At 35.3% G+C, this 22,124-nt stretch overlaps 1 protein-coding gene across 10 annotated transcripts in view; it reads left to right on the forward strand.

Moving 5' to 3' along the window:
• Nucleotides 1-22,124, forward strand: part of LOC144979581 (uncharacterized) — a 35,182-nt gene that overhangs the window by 1,206 nt on the left and 11,852 nt on the right. For 4 of the 10 annotated variants that reach the window (XR_013646735.1, XR_013646734.1, XM_078926328.1 and 1 more), the window contains exons 2-13: nucleotides 3,431-5,506; nucleotides 7,696-7,732; nucleotides 11,363-11,398; nucleotides 12,897-12,950; nucleotides 14,731-15,854; nucleotides 16,012-16,140; nucleotides 17,107-17,250; nucleotides 18,485-18,690; nucleotides 19,299-19,405; nucleotides 19,888-19,954; nucleotides 20,833-20,915; nucleotides 21,995-22,101. Coding sequence is in view for 7 of the 10 variants with exons in the window: in XM_078926328.1 (XP_078782454.1) it covers nucleotides 3,461-5,506; nucleotides 7,696-7,732; nucleotides 11,363-11,398; nucleotides 12,897-12,950; nucleotides 14,731-15,854; nucleotides 16,012-16,140; nucleotides 17,107-17,250; nucleotides 18,485-18,690; nucleotides 19,299-19,405; nucleotides 19,888-19,954; nucleotides 20,833-20,915; nucleotides 21,995-22,101 (4,140 nt within the window). In the remaining 3 variants the exon portion in view is untranslated. The remainder of the gene's footprint in view (nucleotides 1-3,430; nucleotides 5,507-7,695; nucleotides 7,733-11,362; nucleotides 11,399-12,896; nucleotides 12,951-14,730; nucleotides 15,855-16,011; nucleotides 16,141-17,106; nucleotides 17,251-18,484; nucleotides 18,691-19,298; nucleotides 19,406-19,887; nucleotides 19,955-20,832; nucleotides 20,916-21,994; nucleotides 22,102-22,124) is intronic. The other 6 variants (XR_013646736.1, XM_078926331.1, XM_078926330.1 and 3 more) reach the window with 3 other exon arrangements.

Here is a 22,124-nt window from a genome sequence, read left to right on the forward strand (position 1 = left end):
AGAAAGATATACCTGACTTCTGAATTCTGGAGATGTTTCTGAAAGTCATTGCATCTCGGAGGTGATAAGAGAGTAGTTTATGTTAAAACAGGGGTGTTTTTAGGGTTTTGAAAACATTTTTTGTGCAAAATCAAATCGCCTCATTTCGTTTGTTTTAAAAGAAATTCTGTTGTGCATGTCAAATTCTTCAACAAGACATTCAATAGTTTTTTGTTGTATGACACAAAATGTAGTTGACACACACTGTTCATCTGGTCAAGCTAATTGGCCAATGAAACCCATGAATTTGTAGACACTTGAGCTATTCTAATAAATTAGGCAGCAACAAGGTACAGGGATGCTCTTTTTAGCCGGAAGACAGTTTTTAAAAAAATCGCCAGCTGATTTTGGTCACTATTCTGTCATCTGCATTTTTTGCGGCCGCAAATGGCAATTTGCGGGCGCAAATATCATGGCGATCCGCAAATTTTGGCAAATTTCCCAAAATTGGCAAATCGTGGCAAATTTTGGGAAAATTGGCAAATCGCGTGGCAAATTTTGGGAAAAAAAAGAAGCGAAAACAAAATAACGAAAAAAAAAGTGCAAAACTTGAGATATGTTGCAGCTTTGCCTGGGACCAATCCAGGGAAAGCTACTCTCTACGGATAATGATCCTTTAAAATCTTTGTAACAAGGCTAATCACAGTCATTTCATTTCTCAAGTCCTTAAATGTAATAAATTGTCTTTTATATTATTTTTTTCTGTATCGCGTGTTAGTTTTTACTGAAACGCTTAGTTTTCCTCCGCAAATTTATTGGCAAATTTCTTGGCAAATTTCGGGGGGGGGGGGGTTTGGCAAATTTTGGCAAATTTTAGGTCCCAATTTGGCAAAAAATGCAGATGACAGACTATTGATGGTTTTTTTAAAAGATGAAAGCATTGCTTGTTTAATGTAATGGTTAAGGGGAAGCTAGGTGGATTTGTATCCTTTCTGTAATTTTAAGTTGATATTGTTTGATGAAGAGCATTTTTGTACGAAATAATTTCATATGCTCTTCACCAGAAAAATTTTCAGGGCATCCCTGCAGGTAGAGCTGAGACATCTAGAGGGATATCAATCGAACATGTGTTGTTGTCAACAACTTTATTAAAACAAAGCACCATTGGTTATTGACACAAACCATTAACCACGCTCTACTCCTTTTATGTGCAAGTTAGATGTCTTAGAGGAAGAGGCAAAAGACTTTAATGCAAGCTGAGACTTGGATCAATGCATTGCCCCACCTCCTTTTTAATTTGACTAAAAGTGTAAGACTCTTTTAACACCTTGGAAGTTGAAGGGAATGACACGGTCCGTAGTCTTAGTACACATAATGAGTGCTCTAGTAGTTGGTATGGCTGTTTGTGAAGTCATAATCTTTGAGTGGGTATTCCTGTTCCGTTTTTATTGTTCATATGGTATTTAACGGAGAATTGGGAAAAAGTTTCAATCAAAGTGAATGTCAGACTCAGATAAATTCGTCCCTATTAGCCGGGGACCTTTTCCCAGAGAGGTAAATTATATAGAAAATAATGCCGTTCCATGGAATTTCATCCTGATTTGTCGGGTTTTCGAATGGGAGATTCCCAATTTTGATGTCCCAATGTATTACAATTTGTGAGGCTGGCTGAGAAAAACTTGAAGGTTGTGGCAAGCTTCGATTCGAGATATGAGCCAAAATCGATGATGAAGTGAATGTCTAGCAAATTTTTGATTTTTATGAATAATGCTTCTTAAACCATTTAAGAATCAATTCATGATTGTATTAAATCTTGAAAATAAAAATAAATGTGTTTACTTTTTGATTTTCTAAGACACATCAGTCGCAAAATTAGGATTAAATAGCAAGATTTTTGTAGCTAAACTTCGAGCTGTTTCAGATCTCACGACCTCCATGTTTACACACCCAACCCTATCATTTTACACATCAAATGCAAAGATTTTCACACGGCTTTTCATTCACCACGAATATGAACGTACACAGCATTGTAAACAAACAGGAGGAATCTGGGTAGGCGGTTTAATTGGGTCTTGTTTACGTTGTGATCCCTAACTTCTACTTTCCTAGCAACTCATGTCTACAATCTTTTTGAATATTCTCTTTTTACATCGTTTGCAGCATTTTCTATATATATATATATATATATATATATATATATATATATATATATATATATATATATATATATATATATATTATTTATTACACCTGAAGATTTAATCTCTAAGGACATGTTATTTAAGTTGACGACTGATAAAGTTATGGCCAACCTCAATCGGCTCGGTACCTCTTTCATAGGAAAATATCTGTAGCTGCCTGAATCGTCTCTATTAACAGGGTTTGCTGACGTTTCTCAAACAATATCCATTGTCAAACACTACTTCTGAATTGGATCTTGGGATAATTTTTGACTGTCTTAACATAGCAAATAGAATAATGGGTATGATCTTCAGAAGTTTGTTAGTTTAGACAAATTTATTATTATTTACTAGTTGAAAACCTGCAACATTTGCATTATTAATCTACTCTATTATGCAAAATAACATAGATCAAGATGAATCTTTTGACTCAACGTACAAAATCGGTCTGGTAATAAAGTCATTTGTCGGCCGTCTTTGAATATTTGCAATGCTAATACTAATAGATTGCCTTTTGTATATTAGACTCCAAATGCAATTGCCATTTTGGTGATATGCTGAACAAGAGATTTGTACAAATCTGTTCTTTAAAAAAAAAAAAGGTTAGGGCCGAAACTATTTTTTTACAGATTGATGTACGAGTAACTTGTAAATCTTTTTTTTAATTAAGGGTAATTCTATCACCTTTTGTCTCAACTGATTATTTATAAAAGGGCATAATGGTCAGTCATTTGATATTGGGAATCGCCATCTGGCTGCCCTGTTGCTAGATTCATTTGTACCCACCTACAGATTTTATTACCAGATTGATTTTGGTAGTTGATGTCTCAAAAGATTTGTCTGGATCTAGGTTAATTTCCACAATACAGTAATATAATAATTTGAATAGGCGAGTGCCTCTTTAGTGACAGCCTTTATGTCCCCATAGATATTGGTGATTCTCCACTAGAGGATAATAATTAAACTTTCTTAACCTTATATTTCTGTCTCTATGGTGACTCCATCACTCAACCTCACCCCCCCCCCCCCCCCCCCCTCTTTCTCTCTCTCTTCTCTTCCCCCCCCCCCCTCTCTCTCTCTCTCTCTCCCCCCCCCTCTCCTCTCTCTCTCTCTCTCTCTCTCTCTCTCTCTCTCTCTCTCTCTCTCTCTCTCTCTCTCTCTCCCTCCCTCCCTCTCTCTCTCTCTCTCCCTCTCTGTCTTTTTACCAGGTTTATAGTATTACAAAAATAAAAGTGATTTCCATATACTTTATTTTATCTTTTTATCCACAGTAACACTTTGCATATGACGACATAGGACATATGGAATCTAATTCTCCCTCCATAGAAGGAGATGGGAATCAATCCAAGAATGAATTAGACCATCCTTTGTCGTCATTGAAAGAGAATGGGGATTTTGTAGAGGCCTGCCACATGGGGAACCAACACTCTTTAGATATGACCGCAGATGACACTGGGTCAAGGGAGGATGATACCAAGACAAGTAATGCTTGTGACACTTTAAAGGAGGGAAATTCTTGTGAAGAGGTTTCAAAAGCAAGTGAGGAAGATAAAAAGCTGGATAATCAAAGTCAAGATTTAGAAGCCAAAAATGGCGAAGAAATTGAAACAATTGTGAAAAATGGAAAGGAAGAAATACCTGAAAAAAATACTGATAGCATTGATTGTCAAGAAAGTAAAAACTATGACAATTGTACTGAAGAAAAAATGTTACCAGAAACTGGTAGCAACAGTTTGAACTCTTCTCTACCTGAGAGTTCAGATTGTGGAGAGCATACTATTGCTTCAGTGAATACTTTAGAAGCTATCAATGAAAATATGTCGGCTGACAGGAGTACAATAAGTGAGGAGCAGTTAGAAGTAGAAAATAGAACTGGAGAAGTAGATAGTGACAAAGAATCAGAAGCTAAAGAAAACAAATCAATAGTAAATGATTCAGTCACAAATACAATTGCAACAAGTTTTGAAAATAGTGGAACGGAAATAAATGATAGTTCAGATAGCACTGATTTAGAAAAGTGTGAGATGAAAGACAAAACTTCTGACGGATGGAATTCTATTCCTGCAGATCAGAAATTTGATAACACGACCTGTGATCTCTTGGTTTTTGATATGAAAGAAAACAAGGAAAAGCCCAAAGTCCTCACCCAGGTGATAGAGGGCAGTGCTGATTGTAAAAATGATATCAACTGCACATCAAATGGAGTCTATATACAGCCAGTTTTTGAAGACATTACAGAGGATGAAGATTCTGATGAGGAACAGTTTGAGAATATCGAGTTAGAATTGGATGATTTGATTGACACACCAGATGCTAGTTTGAACAGTAGTGGGAACAGTGCAAGAAGTGGAAATGGGGATTCAGCTCTCTTGAAGGAAGATGCTACAAAGCCATCAGCTACTGTCACTTCAGAAAACAACTTGTCAGGTAGTGTTGAGAGCAACGATGAAAAGATAAAAATTATTGAAAATATCAATGGTGTTACAGCAACGAAAAGTAATGAAATGCACAAATCTTGTGAAAACATTGATCCTACAGGTGTTATTAGTGAGATCCAACTAAAATCTTCCAAAGGGAAACCTTTGGTAAAAAAGAAATCAACTGCTCGGAAATCCGGAAAACCAGTGAGTCAACTGGAATCTGCGCCTTTGAAGAGAATCAACATGTATCCCATCACAGATGTAACGATGAGTATCTCTGAAGTGGAAGAAGCATTGAAATTTGATTTTGACCAAGCTAAAAAAGTAAAGAAATCCGATAACACACAAGTCATTTCTTCTGTCGATCCAAGTCAAGGGAATACCTACAAAGTTATAAGTGTGACAAAATCTAATCCTGGTATGGCTATGAAAAAGAAAAGAAAAAAACGTGGTTACGATCTTCCAGGTTGTAAGAGAAAGAAGAAATTTAAACTCTCAGATGATGTCGGTAGTGTTGGAGCATCTTCTGTTGATAGCATTTCATTGTCAGAAAGTGACCTTATGGAGTCTGACAGTATAAGCAGTTGTAGTTCCACCCATCTATCCACCTTACCAGAGTCTCACGGGGGCAGCAGTCGTGAATCTGTCACCTGTACAACCACTTCCTCTAGTTTATCCGTGTCTTCATCATCTGTGTCCGTGTTATCCTCATCGTTTTCATCATCAGTTGTCTCTTCTGCATCTTCTAATACATCATCATACCATGCCAAGCCAGGGAATAATAAAGGCAGCAGCAAGATGAAGTCTGTGCTTGAAATGTTACATGAGCGCAATAAACACAAGACAGTCACTGATGTAGATGGGAGGTTGGGCAGTGTTGGGAAAGAAACTGTTACAACATCAACCACTACCACCACGACTACCATTGTGAGTACCAATAAGAATAACTTTTTCACATTGATAAACTATATTTTCTCTCTTTTTCTTCTTAAAAAAACAACTTTTTGATGAATCTGTTTTTCCACCTTTTCTTTCTAATTCTTCTACCAGCAAATCAATGGCAGTACATGAAATGTGACCTACTTGCCTCTCTGTTATGTTCACAAACTTGCCAGCTCTTCCAGTTTTATCGGGAAATTCCTGCTCTCTGCTCTCATTCCTGATACGAGATTGTTCCAAGAAATTGTTTTTAAAAAAAAATATTTGACACCAAAATAATTTTAAAAATAAAAATCACCTTTACGATTATTACCATCATTATGAAAAGTTTTAAGTTTAGCTTTCACCAGTTTCACTGGGATAAATAATTATAGAGTTGTTCATAAAAACTTACAGGCTTCCACCAAAAAAAAAAAAAAATAAAAGAAGCAGAGTAAAAGTAGTATATCAACTCAAATAGTTGAAAAAGTGGGGAGAAAAGTTCAAACTGTGTCCACCCTCTTTTGAAACCCTAAAAAGCTGTTACTACTAATTTTGGACACACACACACACACAAACAAACAAGCTTTTGGATTATTTTTGATTTTTATTTTAGCCTTCTAACGTTTACTTCAAATGCTGATTTAAAAATAATGACAACACCCTTTTCAAAAAACCTTAAATCTGAGACTTCAATTGACAAATCCCAGTTTTGTGACTTTTAGACAATTTAGGTTTCCCCTTGATTGACTGATTATTGTGAAATCGGACCAACATTTTTCTTAAAATGTGTTTTTTCATTATTGCAGAATTATATTGGGGTGAACCAGATAATGAAACATTCAATATAAAATCGCAATTGTAAAGTTTACGTGAATGAAATAAAGGTAACTTTTTAAATTTTTTACTGCAAAAAACCTCTCAAATTCCGGGTTACGGGTAACTTCTGTCAAATTCCGATGAGGTCATATTGCTCCAAGGTAACCCCCCACCCCCCTCCCCCTCTACCAGCACATCATCATCACTACCACTACTATTAAAACTACCACCACGTCATCATCACTTCCACAAGTACAACCACCACTACTACTTCTACTACAATCACCACCACATCACCATCACTACCACAACTACTACAACCACTACTACCTTATTATCACTACCACTACTACATCCAACGTTCCCCCATCGTCTCTGCCACTACTACTACAACCACCACCACAACATCATCATCACTACCACCACCACCACATCATCACTACCACTACTATTACAACCACCACCACCATATCACTACCACCACGACTACTACAACCACCACCACATCATCATCATCATTATCAACATCACTACCACTACTACTACAACAAACACCACCACCACATCATCATTACCACTACTCCTTACAACAATCACCCCCACATCATAACTACCACTACTACTACAACCATCACATCGTCATCATCACTACCACTACTACTATTACTACAACTACTACTACTACTACTACTACTACTACTACTACTACTACTACTACTACTACTACTACTACTACTACTACTACTACTACAGCTACTACCACTACCACTACTTCTGCAACAACCACCACCACCACCACATCATCATCATCATTACCACTACTACAGCAACAACCACCCCCAAATCATCACTACCACTACTAGTACAACCACCACACACATCATCATCATCATCATCACCACTCCCACTAAACTGAACTACAACCACTACCACTACTACTAAACCACCACCACATCATCATCACTATCACGATTACAACAACCACCCTCACCACATCATCTTTGCTACCACTACTACTACAACCACCATCACCACATCATCATCATCACAACCACCACCACTACTACAACTACAACAACCACCACCACATCATCACCGCTACCATTGCTACTACAACAACCACAATCACATCATCACTAACTACAACCACCACCACATCATGATTACTACCACTGCTACTACAACCACCACCACATTATCAATTGTGTTGTTGAATGAGATTAGAATTAGAATAATTGGTTTTGGGGTTTTTTTTTTATAAAGAAAAAGTCCTTTTTTTTTTTGGTTTATTGTCATCATGGATTGGCAGCTCAAATATAAATAAGAAATAAAAAGAAAAATAGTTTTATGTTTATTTTCTTCTCTTTCCCCTCATTCAGATGGTCTCACCACCTGCAAGCAAACCCATTATAGAAGGTGAGAAAATAATTTTCATTTGTATCAAATGCCTTATACTTATATACTTATATAGTAGAATGTTTCTTCCTTGATCTATGCCCTTGTGTTGTATATTTTGGCTCATGCTTTTGTTTTTTGTTTTTAATCTGTGACCTACCGCCTTGTGTTGGTATTAAATGTCTGATTAATATGGATACCAACAAATGAAATTAAAGTTTAAATGATCAAAATTTTGTATATTGGAGTTCGCACACTTAATAAAACTATATTTATCTATTCTACTTAATAAAACATGTAAACTTGACTCATGTTCAACATTTTTTACTAGTAATTCAAATTTTTTATCAATATATAACTCTTGACGTAATACATCTTTAGACAGTGGGTCATAGAAGTTTTGGTGATGTTATGAATGTTAGGGGTAAGAATTTGGTAAGAGGTTAGAATCTCCTCTGCTTTTTAGGTTTACTTAGAAAATATAACAACAGAAATTTGGTTAAATTATCTTTTTGAGCATACAATTTTATTTGGTCAAAGACCAGACTATAATTAATGCACATAGCAGATTCAAAGTGGGTTCCAGATCATACAGTGTTGATATTTGAAAAGCTTTGTGCAGAAGGGAAACAAAGGAAATGTTCAAACCTGGGTCTGCTGGGAGTTATTTCAAGGCTTTACCCACTCAGCCCTGTCTCTTCCAATTTTTTTTTTTTTCCACGTTGAGACCGATCTCCAATCCCCTGTCTATGATCGGGACTCATGCATAATGTTTTTCTTATGACTTTTTGTATAGGCAAACATTAATGGTCTGAGCTATAAGAGATTACTTTTCATTACACCTACTATTTTTTATTTGAGGTATTTTACAAAAGTTCATTTCATAAGTACAGTGGAGCACATTTATAATGGATACCTAAACGAAAAGCTGCAAATCACAAATGATGCTTGTCTGTGCCCCATTTTAAAATTTATTTTATATTTTAAAGAAATATTTGGTGTTTCTTTATATTTATGGTCTATTGTACGTTTTTGTCTCCTATAAAATCCATTTGCATGGTAATGGTAGATATTTAACTCCGTTAACTAATTGTGAAATATTGGGTTTTGGTTCTTTCATAGTTTTTCTATTTTACTCATCTTTTTATTATTTTAGATAAAACTTTCGATTTTTTAAATAAAGGAATGATTTTGTGCTATTCAGGGGTTGAAGTTGTCCGGGTGTGCCAGGAATTTTGATTGATTTTTTTTGGGGGGGGGGGGTGTTAACTTGGGCCAAGATTTTATAAAATGTTGCAAAAGTTAATTGCTTTAGTTTTCACGTGGGCAAGGAGGTGTGGTGAGAGGCGTCATGGGAATTTTAACCTACCAGTGGGGTGTTCAGGGAAATTGATTGACCATAACTTTTACTTTCGCTGTTATCAGGGAAATTAATTGGCCTCAACTTTCACTCTGATGCTATCACCATAAGATTTTTTAAAACTGTTTTGGGTAGATTTTTTTTTAATGTATGCGTCAGACCTACCACTTAATCTATAAATCAATATATTATGTTCAGACGCTTTTTTTAGGTCAAAATTGTTTGGCTCTGTTTTTCTTTTCTCTTGATTTTAATTTTAGAGGAAAGTAAGTGAAGATGAAATTATTACAAAAAGCAGTAAATCTCTCTTCCATTTGAACCAAATATTCTGTAGTTTACTTACCTGACCGAAGTTCCGTCTCCCTACAGGGATTGAATGTCATGGAACGCCATTAGTCCTGCTCAAAGGTGATTACTGAGCAGTTGATTATCTTTTTGCCAGTTGTTGCCTCCATATTTCCTATCCAGGACTTCCTTGGTTTGCCTCGTGCCTTTTTGCCAGCTACTTTCCCTCAAGCACTGATTTTTGGATGGTGTTGTGCTTCCGAATGTGTCCATAATAGTTCAGTTTTCTCATTTTAACTTCAGCCAACAGTTTTCTGGACCTTTGTCCTGCATCAATAACAACCAGAATGTTTGATTTCTTTCTGGTCCACAGTACTGTCATAATCCTGCGGTACACTCACATCTCAAAGGCATCAATTTTTCTTTCTATCTCCTTCGTTATGGTCCATGTTACACAGGCATACAGGAATGTGGACCATCATGTGTAACATTGAGCCATTCATACTCTTGTTTCTGTTGATATATTTATGCTAGTGAGGAACTTTCTCATTTTCATGATGTTTGTTTTGGCAATGTTGATCTTTCTTTTGATCTCTGCAAGAGATCTGCCATCTTCTGTGATGTACTGGCTGAGGTATGTATAAACCTGTACTTGTTTTATTGCTTTTTTGTTGACTGTTATAATGGCTTTAGGGTTTTCTTCTGCTGGTGTGAATACCATGGTTTTCGTTTTCTGTATATTAATTTTCAGTCCATAATTATTACTTATTTTGTTGGTCTCATCTCCTGATTTTTGCAGGTCTCGTTCTTTGTTTGTTGCCAATAATATCGTATGATCTGCATATATCAGGTTATTGACTTTTTTTTTCCATTCACAACTATGCTGTGCAGCATCTGTGGTTTATGAACCCCCCCCCCCCCCCCCCCCCCAAATTATTTTATTTCAATGGCCTGAAATCTCCCGTTGTAATAAGATTGGTGCAACTTTTTCTTGAAGTATGGATTACAGGGAAAATTAATTAATATTTTAACCAAAATTCATGGTACCAAGTCAAGACACATTTTGATTTAAGTATAGTTAGTAAATAAGAGAAGAAAACCAGGCATATCTAATTCACAGGAGACAAGGGTTATTTTGTTGTTATCTACTTACTTCCTCAATGCTCTAATATGATAAGACTGACAACACTTTCTCTGGAATTGTGATATGAGTTTGATGGAAATTCTTAAATTTTGACATTGGGAAATGAAAAAATTCAGCCCTTACCCGGAAGGATATGTAAATCACTCTTTATTTTCATTTTTAAAAATTGTCAAGGAAAGTAAATCGAAGCAATTCTTTTCGCATTAGTGGTTGTTTTGGGATTTTAAAAAAGTTTTTCAAATTAAAATTTTGTTTTTGTTTTTTGTTTGTTTTGTCTTGCTTGTTAATTATAATTGGCCGGTTGTGTCCCTATCATCAGTTTTCTCTGTTCTTTTGAAGGGAATGTAGATTTTATTTATGTTGCTCGTGGCATGTGTCTGTGTGTACACATGTATGATGTCTAAGCTGGGATACAGATCATGTTTACTTTGATTGTTTTAGATCATTTTTAATAATCAAGTCCTTTGATATTGTTACTATGAAGTACAAAAGGAGGATGATTGCACCAACAACAGTTCAATGGTTGAGTCCTTGGAAAAGGTTCTTTACTCACATTCTCTCATCGTACTCAGTACCTGGCTGTTATCAGCATTTTCTCCGTCGAGAAGTATTCTTATATTGCCTTACAGGAGTCATGTCTCATTCTACATATTAAGTGTTGCTGACGGTTAGGGAACCCCTTATAAAGTGCTTTTAACACATTTAGTGGATATTTATTTAGCTTTATGTTCTCAAAAAAGCTTATAAAAGCATCTGACACCCAAAAACTTGTTGCTGGCAAACTAGGGATTTCCTATATAGCACCATTTTATAATGATTTTAGACTCTTTAGACCTTACTTGATACTTGAAAATATTTCCAGGTGTCAAAAGGAAGGGGACTCCCAGGAAAAGGAGAGGTAAATGATTCGTTTTTCATTTATTTTCTGATTCCTCATCCTTTTGTTAGTTTGACCATTTATGCTTTTTAATAATGTGCAAAGTCAACAATTTAAGTTGAGCATTTTAAGTCGTAAGATGTTTGCATGTTTGACAAAATGGAAAGCTTTTGTGTTCAGGCATTATTGTGTGCTCGAGATTTGTTGATTTCACTGTCTGTCATTCTGGGGTTGTTTGTTTTGTCTCCCTTCTTTCTTGAATTGCCTTAAATTCTGGTTCAGTGTTATACATCACACTACATTTTGAATTTAACTTCTACTCAATGCCTGCTATTAACTTATTCTGAAAGGAAAAGTTTGTCCTGTTTGCAAACTTTGTCCTTTGGGATTTTAGTGTTGTTTAGACACACAAAATGAAGAGAAATGGTGCCAGAGCAAAAAACAAAACAAAAAAAAAAAAAAACAATAAAATTACAGTGAGTAGGAGTCAAGCTCTGAGGTCCATCTCTATGTGACCCAGGGAGAGAGAGAAAACACTGCTAGGCGATCTTTTTGCGGAGGAATTGTTTTACTTTATCTATTTTCTGTTGTTTTTCATTGTTCTGTATTTTTATTATTATTTTATTTTATTTGTTTATATATATATATATATATATATATATATATATATATATATATATATATATATATATATATATATATATATATATATATATATATATATATATATATATATATATATATATATATATATATATATATATATATTATATATATATATATATATTTATAATTTATTTTATTTATTTATTTATTTTTTTTTTTTGCATGACCTGTTGGAACTAAACTGTATATTTTATGTATGTGAAATGAGGCCATGACCTATTCAAGCATGTAAAATTTCATTGCTCCATTTCACCGTTTGTCAGTGGCATGCAGTTGAAGTATAATGGTCATCTTCGAATAACCTGCCTCTTTGGTGGCAACATAACTGTATTTTATGAATAGGAGAGGGCTATGAGTAACTATTAGGCAAAAACACTTGGTGGGGTGGATAGAGGTGGGGGGGTCACAATGAAACTTTGCAAATGACAAGAAACAAGTATAGATTTTGGCTGATTCTTTCTGTTCAAGATCCCAGTCGACATTTTTTATAGCATAAGAATCAACCTGTTTTTGTTTTGTTTTGTTTTCAATATTTTCTTTTTTTCCAAATTTCTCAAACAATTTGCAACCAGATGGTTTCAGACGTAATAGAGAGCCTGAGAACCACACTTTAAATCAGATGGCCTCTATCACAAGCATATCAGATGGAAATTATACTTTTTTTTAAAATGAAAAAAGTGGGTTATTCGATGAAAAAGCAGGAATAATACAGGGGTATTTTTTAATATAAAGAATTATGCTATGGGGAGCAACAGATTATTAAACTAATTGGGCTATTAGGAGATGACCTCTGTCTTTATTGTGTACTTCAATTAGTTTTGTTTTACCTTGTCTTTTGTTGTCACTCTATTAGATGATGTTATATGTCTGAGCGATGATGATGATGTCATGGAAATGCCTCCAAAAGGTAAAAAATATAAGGTTTATTTTCCAGGAAATCTCACCCCATGTCTACAGCTATTGTAGCAATGGGGGTTTAAAAAATCATGATATTATTGTCCTGGAGCAATTTAGTTGAAACGTCACGGCACTCTTTACTTCTAGTGGATAAATTTGTAAAATATAGCATGGTTTACAATGAGCCTTTTAAAAACTGGAAATATTTGAACATGGAATGGTGACACCGGTTTGGTTTTGCAACATCAACACACAAAGACTTACATTATAAGTTATATTAAAAAGTTTTATGGAATGAATCTAATTATCATCAATTTTTCAGAATTGTATATCATATGATCCAAAAAATTGTGGGCCGAACCAAAAGATAAGCAAGAATAGATTTTCAAAGTATTGATACAAGTGTGGACAAAGAATTTGCCCTGAAGCTATGCCTGCTCCTCTTTCTGTGCCACAGTCTGTTTTTGGATCATTTATCATTCAATTCAGGAAAATCTATGAAAACTAGACAAGATAATTATCATAATCATTGTCATTTTAATATTATCATCAGGCTTAATGTGCTTCACAGTGTTTTTTATTCACACATCAGACCATATGTCGTCAAATCTCCTTTTTATAAATTACTTGCTGTCTGACTGTTGGGTTTTATCGTTTCTATTGCAATATCTGTCATTGTCTATAGGCAGGCCCTCATTCATATCTGAGTCAAGAGGGGTAATTTTTGTTGAGTGTCTCACCAAAGGACAATGATGAGATCATATTTTTTTTCCAGCGAAAGTCTTCCCTTTGTTTTATGGCAGTGTTCAGCATGGCTTGACTTTTGTTACTCGGTGCGACACTGCTGAGCATCTGATGCCATACACATTTATCTTAAGAAAGAAATGATATCATTGTCTCATGTGTCAATTGTTTCATGAAACTAAATCCTTTGATTCTGTAAAATTTAGATTTTCATTAATATACCCGTAAATACTCAGTCAATTGACTGAAATCAGTTATTTTGTCAGATTAAAAAAGGAAAAGACAGAAAGTAAGAAAAACACACACACTCATACAAATGTAGTTGGATGAATGAATACATTACGAGTGAGGCTTTTAACAGTAATCAGAATTGCTCCACAGTGCTGTTCATATTGAACAGGTCATTTATGATATAGATATATTATATTTTAGTGACCATGATGTTCTTTTATAAAGACTTTTGGTTTCTGAACACATCCCCATATAGCTAATTTCACATGGACAGATATATTTCACTGTTTTGTCTGAGCCAACTTTGGCTACTTCGCAATTACTGACTTAAATTTCCTGAAAAACTAAAACTTAAAACGCCATAAATGTTCTAGAGAAGTTCTAAATCTAAACTTAGACGGTTGTTATTCATTACGACTACTCAATTGCTTCACATTGTTAACTGTCTGGTAGACTATATTTAATGGAAAAACAGCGGTAAATAATTAATTAAAATCCCTTGCAAATTATATTTCTTCCATTATTTTAACTCTGGCATTCATGCTGTTCTCTGTATAGCCTGTCACTGTTCACATCTATTCTGTTGGCGTTTTTTTTTTCTTTCCTTTTTCTTGTATATAATAAACACTTTGTCCTGCACCAATGTCTGCTCACCAATTTTTCAAGTTTTGCTTCAGTTTGTATTTCTTGTTTGTGTGAAAAACCATTCATACAAGATTTGCTTAATTTTATATATTTTCAACAATTGACTTTTCCATTTCCATCAACAAACAGTGACAAATAATTCAATGAATTTCTTGTTTCTCTATGGTCAGGAAAGCGTAACTCTTCAGATCATGTGGACATTGGCATCAACACAACAACAACATCTATGATCCCGACCAAAATACCTACAAATCTCAGCAACGGAGCTACATCCAGCAGTGGTCCAGCTCCAGTCATCATGATGGTGGCTCAACACTCCAACAGTCCTGGCCTAAGGTCTCTACTTCCCAGAAACATGTTAGTTTCTGCATCACCTGTTTCAGGTAACCCAATGGCCATGACTATGATACGTCCAGAAAATGTCTTACCGGGTGTTGCAACTGCTCCTCCTAGCAGCAATATACTCACTCCTTTACCTCTGGTGTCTACACTTCCTGTCGGAATGAAAGCTGTATCGGTTGCCAATCTCCCGGGTGGATTATCTGCCATTCCAATCACGTCGCTTCCACTGGGATCCACAATCTTTACTGCAGTTCAGGGTAACAATCAAAGTTCTGTGGCTAATCCATTACCCGGTGGTGGGACAACATTTTTTAACATTACACCCCCTAAAGGTATAACTACGGTTGGTCTGACCAATAACAACAATAATAATAATAATTTGTCTCTACCACTAGCCAATCATCACCCGCCATCATTGATTTCATCCTCATTATCAACGCCTCCGAAAGCGTTTAGTAAATCCAAACAACAAAACTTATTAACGTCACCTCAACAGAAAAATGGTCCTCCCCAAGTCAATTCCGAGTCCCTTCGTGCTTTACTCGTGGGGAAACCTTACTCTATAGCCAATCCCAATATAACACCGTCACAAGTCCCGTCATTGATGACATCACTGCCGTACTCAACTATATCCACACCGTCCAGTCTGGTCACCAATAGTCCTGTCGTTTTCCAAATGCTGAACTCCAAGACGTCTCTCACTAACTCTTCGTTAGCCAGTTTTGTACCACTACAGTCAGCCACCACGACCTCACAAAAAACTCTGGTCAAGTCGTCATTAGCATCTCATGCCAACAATAAATCCTCATTGCCAGCTGTTCATACTTACTCTGCCATCAAACCCATTCATCACTCCATCATGCCTCCCAATGGGGTGTCATGCCTCACTCCCCCTAAGACACCGGATACTGATAGCTCATCTGAAGTCGCTGTGGCTGCATCTCTCACCAGGGTAAGTCTGTCACTTTTTAAAAATATTTGTTGTTCTTTGTATAAATTATTTTTCTAAACGTGGCAATGAAATTGATGCAGACTTTAAGTTTAAGCTCAAATTTAAACAGCAAATTGCTGATTTATCAACCCTTATTTTATCCCGTTTCCTTTTCCAGCCTGTGGGTGGCCAGTTTGAAGACAATGATGTGATACCCTTGTGTTGTTGTAAGATCAACGTACCTTCATTTAATAAAATGTTGACTGGTGTCACCTACTGTCAAGCTCTGGATTCCGTCGACAATAAGGTGAGAGGTCTTTTCTGGCCTTGCTGTACAATGATGAAATAAATTTTAATTGGTTTTCTTGTGGTGGGGAAACTTATTTTATTTACCTTCATAGTTTAAGATGACATCTTTATTTGTCACAAAGTCTTCAAATGGGACTTAAAACTCAGAACCTTATAATGATAAAGAAAGGAGGGAGGGGGGAGGTTGTCATTGTACACCAATAAATAGTTTTGCCAACTAGTTGAAAAGATTAAATCTGCAAAAACTTATGTTGAGCAAAACTTTTGAAAGCATTGAAATTTTATTACTAGAATTGTTTAGCTTTTACATATTTTGACACATTCAATGAGCAAAGAATGATGCAAATTAGAGTTGAAAGCTAGAAGTAGTTTATCTTAGGATATTTAAAAACTCCAGGTACCCTGATCCATCCTTAGTTTTATTGGTGAATTACCTATACGTCATGTCATTCCTCTCAATATGATAATATGAAGAGAAAAAAAAAAGAAAGTCATAGGATAGCAAATTTCACTTCATTCTCTTTTATCGAGTGGTTAGTGGGTACTGTTGGTAGATTCTTCTTGTCAGCGTTTTTGTCTGTTGTCTTTTTAACATATTCTGCCCAAGACTTAATGGTTTTCTATAATAAACTGCTGGCAGTCATGCAAAAAACATTAAAGGCCCTGTCAGATTTTTTTTTTTTTTTCTACTAGATGATAGATAATGAAGGTTTGTGATACGAAGATGTCACATTTTGAGACTTGGCATATTGTAAAGGCTTTTACAATCAACACCTGAATACAGTGAAAAGGATCCAGGCATGACAGCAACCCCCCCTTTTTAAAAAAATAAAACAGTGCTAATGGCATCTCACATTCTCGGAAATGTTGGTTTTAACTGAATTAAACTAACAGTCTCAGCAACTTCGTTATGTATTCGTTGTATTGTATTTATTACTATTCTCATCTTCCTGTTGTTGTTTAGGTATTGGGCTGTTGCAATAAAGTGACCAACAATCAGTTGGTAAGACCTGGTGTCAAGATTCCATTCATGGCTGTGTGTGAAGTCCATCGCAAACGACTGGCCATGCATCAGTGCTGTCCAGGTTGTGGCCACTTCTGCTCTCAGGTAAAACCTTAGACTTGATTTCATAGAAGGGGATTACTGACCAAAATGGAAACATATGTTGACATGTTGATGTAGGTGTGAGGACGAGTATAAATCAAGTGAATCTTTTAATTGTCAGAGACAAATTTTTAGAATTAATCCAGAAAATATGGCTTGATCTATAGAATGAGTAGAGTTGACAACACTCAGTTTTTCAATGTTGTTTTTATATTGCCAGAGATGTGATTAATTAATTTAAATTTAAATTTTGTACGTGGGTTATGATTGTCTTGACAGGCAAAACAATTTTCTTTACGTTATTGTTTGCCTTCAAATTGCAGATCTATATATAGTAATCAGTGATGATACTTTTCCGCGGAAATCCGCGGTTTTCTTTCCTTTCCTTGGTTTTCCTCCTCAGATCCTCGATCCGCGGATATTTCCTTCATTTCCTCCTTTTACTTTTTTTTTTTATATAATAAATCTTTAAAAAATACCTCCTTTTTAAAAAAAAAAGATATATATATATATATATATATATATAAAATTTCCTCCTTTTACTGGACTCCGGGCCTATAAGCTTCATATAAAGAAGCAATCCAAACAGGTTGGGCCCCCACCTAGAAAGAGGCCCAAAACACACTAGTACTCTTCAAGTACTCAAAAGAAGTCATCCTGCCTACTTTCCTGTGGTGCAAGAATGTTCTAGGTCAGTTTTCCGTTTTTCCGAGACTTTTCCTCCTTTTTGACTTTTTGTGAGTATCATCACTGAGTAATTAAATGTATTGGTAAATTTTCTCAATGGTTATCTGATGGGGGTTTTTTCCCCCTCAGAATTTTACATTGCTTGGGCTTTCTGACCTTTTCAACCTTTCCTTTATTTCTTCTTTCTTTCTCTCTTTCTTTCTTTATTTTAAAATGTCTTATTCAGTGGTCTCTGCACATAAGCAACAGTCCCATAATCCATTCCAAGTAAAATATGAGTGCACTTTGTTTGCATTCACTAACATTTATCAAACTGATGATATTTTAACTCTCTCGAGTTCACCCTCATTGAAAATCAAACAAATTTGTTGGATTTTCCATGCACATGAACTCGAGAGAGTTAGTTAACCAAATACAATTTTGATCCAATGCCATCCTTCTCTCCTCTCATGTTTCCTTTTTTAATTGGATTGTTGCACGAGTCATCAAATTGGTAAAACCAGAAAAACCATTATATTAAATTCCCACCACTGTATCCTTCACAAACCAGGGCAAGTTTCAGCAATGTCGTAAAGAAGGCACAGCATCCACTCATCAGTTCCACAAGCAGTGCATGTTTTACAGAGGAGGGAAACATTTTTGTCCTCACTGTGGGGAGGAGACAAGTCAGTGTGAGGTGGAACTCAAATTAAATGATGATGGCAGCGCCTCTTCTAACAGGTTGACTGGTAAAGGAGCCAAGAAGAAAGACGCTGAGTAAGAGATTTGATTATTTCATCTTGGATATCACCATTTATTCATTCATTCATTCATTTCTTCACATTTATTCATTCGTTCATTCATTTTATTAATTACTTCATTAGGGTTTTGAGGTCAAACGACCTTTAGATACCCTGCAATGTAAATACATAATAGCATAAAATAAGCAAAAGGTCAAGTTGGTATAGAGATAATAACTTTTCAAAACAGACATATTGATAATAATCACCATAATAACTTTTTTACCATCCATTTTCTAAGAATAGCACCCTAAAACTTAAAAAAAAAACAAGCAATCTTCGTGTCCTACAGCCTGTGACATTTTAATGACTCATTCTATAGGTTTCGTTCCAGTCTCTGTATATGAAAGGTAAATAAAACTAAGAGAGATTTTTAACCATCGTAGAGCAGACATAAATTGGTTGACTTGGTGAATATTTTGTATGTGTTATATCAAGATGAAATGTCTTATCTGTTGTATCCATGTCCCATGGACACTCATAATAACCCGCATTATATATTTTTATCTTTTCATCACGTGTTAGATATTAATTTCTGTCATGGACTCATTAATTACATGTTTTTTAAACCAAAACATTTTTCAGGAAAAAAGTGTCTGCTCGTCTTGGTGTGGGTTGCAAAAAGTCCAAGTCAACAAGCAATAAAGAGAATAAGACCCTGACACTGCCCAACAAAAAAACAGTTGATTCCAGTAAGTTTTCTTTTGCATTTAATACTGTTAGCTCAATCACCTTTGTTGTTGTTTTGGAGCAAGTACAGTCAAGACTTTTTTATATGACAGAATCAGAAATTCATAGTGTATATAGTGGTTGACGGATGGTATTGTAAAACAAAGGTATGTAAAAGGCAATTTTGAAAGTGACGTGTTTATCAAAATTTGTCCAGATGTTTCAGCATCAGGTTCATTGCAGTTTATCCGGATATTGCCTGTACTGGAAATGGGACAGGAATAATTTCTTGTCACTCTCTAAATAGGATGCTGGCATATTTCAGAGTACTTTATGCATAAGATTTAGTATATTGGACCTAGCTACCAAATTGTTGAGATTTTTCCTCTTTTGTTTTCTCCTTTTAAAACATATATATCTAATTTGTTAAAAATAAATTTTTCTTTATGTAAATATTTTTTCAACATGTCAGTCCAACCTTTCTTTTCTTTTCACATTGTACCAGGTGCCCTTTCCTCAGGCCCAGATCTGGCTACTCTAACACGACTGTGTAAATGTTTGGGAGAAGACAGGTAAACTTTTTCAACAGATGAATTAATGACCTCTGGTTTTAACTTAGCTATGTACTGTTATTAGATAAAGCATAGACAAAATAAAGCCAGCAAATATCACCGTTTCTCTTATTTTTATTTGTTATCAATTTTTGAGCAGAGATATTATCATAGATAATGGGACAGCGTGGCTCAGTAGTACGGTCATTGCTTCGTTCCCAAAAGGTACTGAATTCGATCACCTGCACGCTTTGTGGCCTTGAGCAAGTCACCTCCCCCCCAGCTCACTTTGCGGTGCTGCTCTGCATCTGATGCCTGGGTTATTCCAGTCTTCCTGTGGAATAGACCCTTAAGACAAATTTCCCCATGGGGATGAATAAAGGGATTTTTTAAAGATGATGACTTGAATAGAGAGAAGTTTAAAGCGTGGGGGCTGGGATCATAGAAATACTGATGAAAAGGTTTTGAATGAAAATAGTAAAAACAATTCATATTGCTTGTATTATTTTTACCTGTTGTAGCCTTTCCCTTTTCATCTTTGCATTTGTAGAGAAAAGAGTTGAAATCTTACATTTTGGGTTATTTTCCCCACAAAATATGAATTTTTTTTTTTTTAATGAAAAATTTTAAAGATTAAAAATTGCAAAAACATTTTGGGGGGTCACTGTAGTCAACTTCAGAGGTTCACTCGGGTTTCAAACAATATTAAGTTTAGTCAATGGCATTATTTAAGGCTGGATGTGTTGGCCATTAATAATGTTAAATGTAGGTTGTCCGTCTGGTGAAATAAAAAAGATGAACTGCTTAGTATATGGTGATGAATCTGAAGATATGTTCTAAATAAATGTTATATTTTATTATTAATTATTTCCCTTGTTCTTCATACATGATGTGATCAGACCTAAAAAATATCGAACCCTACCCAAAGATTTATACACCCCAGCATCTGAGGGAGACATGGAAAAGGTGTTTTATTTGCTTGGTAAGTAGTAAATATGATGAGAAATAAATGCTTTTATTTTATTCATTCGTGAATTTCCCCATTCCCCCCCTTTTGATTTTAAACTTAATAAATCCTGAAATTATGTCTAACTTCCCGTTGTTAAATAATATTTTTTCCCTTGATGATTTAGTTGGTAATACATGCGTGTAATATGACTGAGTTTAAGGACCAATTGGGTGGTTGGGGGGGGGGGGGGGGTGGGCCTGATGTCATTATTTTTTTCCATGGCATTGTAGGTTGCCAGTCCTTGCCAGTTGATGACAAAAAATGTACTTATCCTTTGCATCTTAGTTTATACAGTGCACAGTGCGTTTTTTTTCCTTTGTTAATTCAAATATTAAAATGAATTTTTAAAACTTCTATACTCATTTTATTTAAATAGAAAATCCAGATAATTGATTGGTTGATTCATATCAGGTTGACTGGATGGGGTTCCTGATCTCCCATAGTGGGCAGGGAGGTACATACTGTGTCTTCTATCCCTTTATATCTATTTTCCAACATGCTTTCTGTCTTTGTCTTTGAATGAGATTACTTGGTTTTGTTCTGGCTCTGGCTGGGAGGGAAACAGTCAAATGCATAGATATTGTTTTTGGAGATGATATTTTTTTCCTTGTAAATCATCTCTCTGTAATGTATTATTACATTTGTTATTTTGCATGTATAATGTAAACATTTGAGGGTATTCCTCTTTGTTGGATCTTGTGCTTGTGTCCGGATGAGACTTATTTATAGGTGATCTCAAACTAAGTACATTGGTGGTAATACCACCAATGTGCTTAGTTTGAGATCACCTATAAGTCTCATCCGGACACAAGCACAAGATCCAATGGTATGCTCTTGGAATCTACATCTGATCCCTATTTGTTCCCAGTTCCCATTTGTCTTACTTTCTCTTGGGTGCTTTAATTGTAATTCTAGAACTTTTTACTAATATCAGGTTGAGACAAATATTTGAAGGTGTTTTATTTTAGTTTTTTAAAATTACTATACTATATCTGTCACCAAACTGATGGGTTCAAAAGTTTGATAAAAAATTATTATTTTCTTTCTTCCAGCGGATGGCATGGATCCCAATGTACGGAGGGAGGACCATGACGACCGGACACCCTTACATGCAGCAGCCATATCTGGGAGTTTGGGCACCGTCTTTATACTAGAGAATGTGAGTTCAGTTGATTTTTTTTA

Source organism: Berghia stephanieae, chromosome 9, assembly GCF_034508935.2.
Source record: "Berghia stephanieae isolate SIO BIC M18660-M18661 chromosome 9, UCSD_Bste_1.3, whole genome shotgun sequence".
NCBI classification, from domain to species: Eukaryota; Metazoa; Mollusca; class Gastropoda; order Nudibranchia; family Aeolidiidae; genus Berghia; species Berghia stephanieae.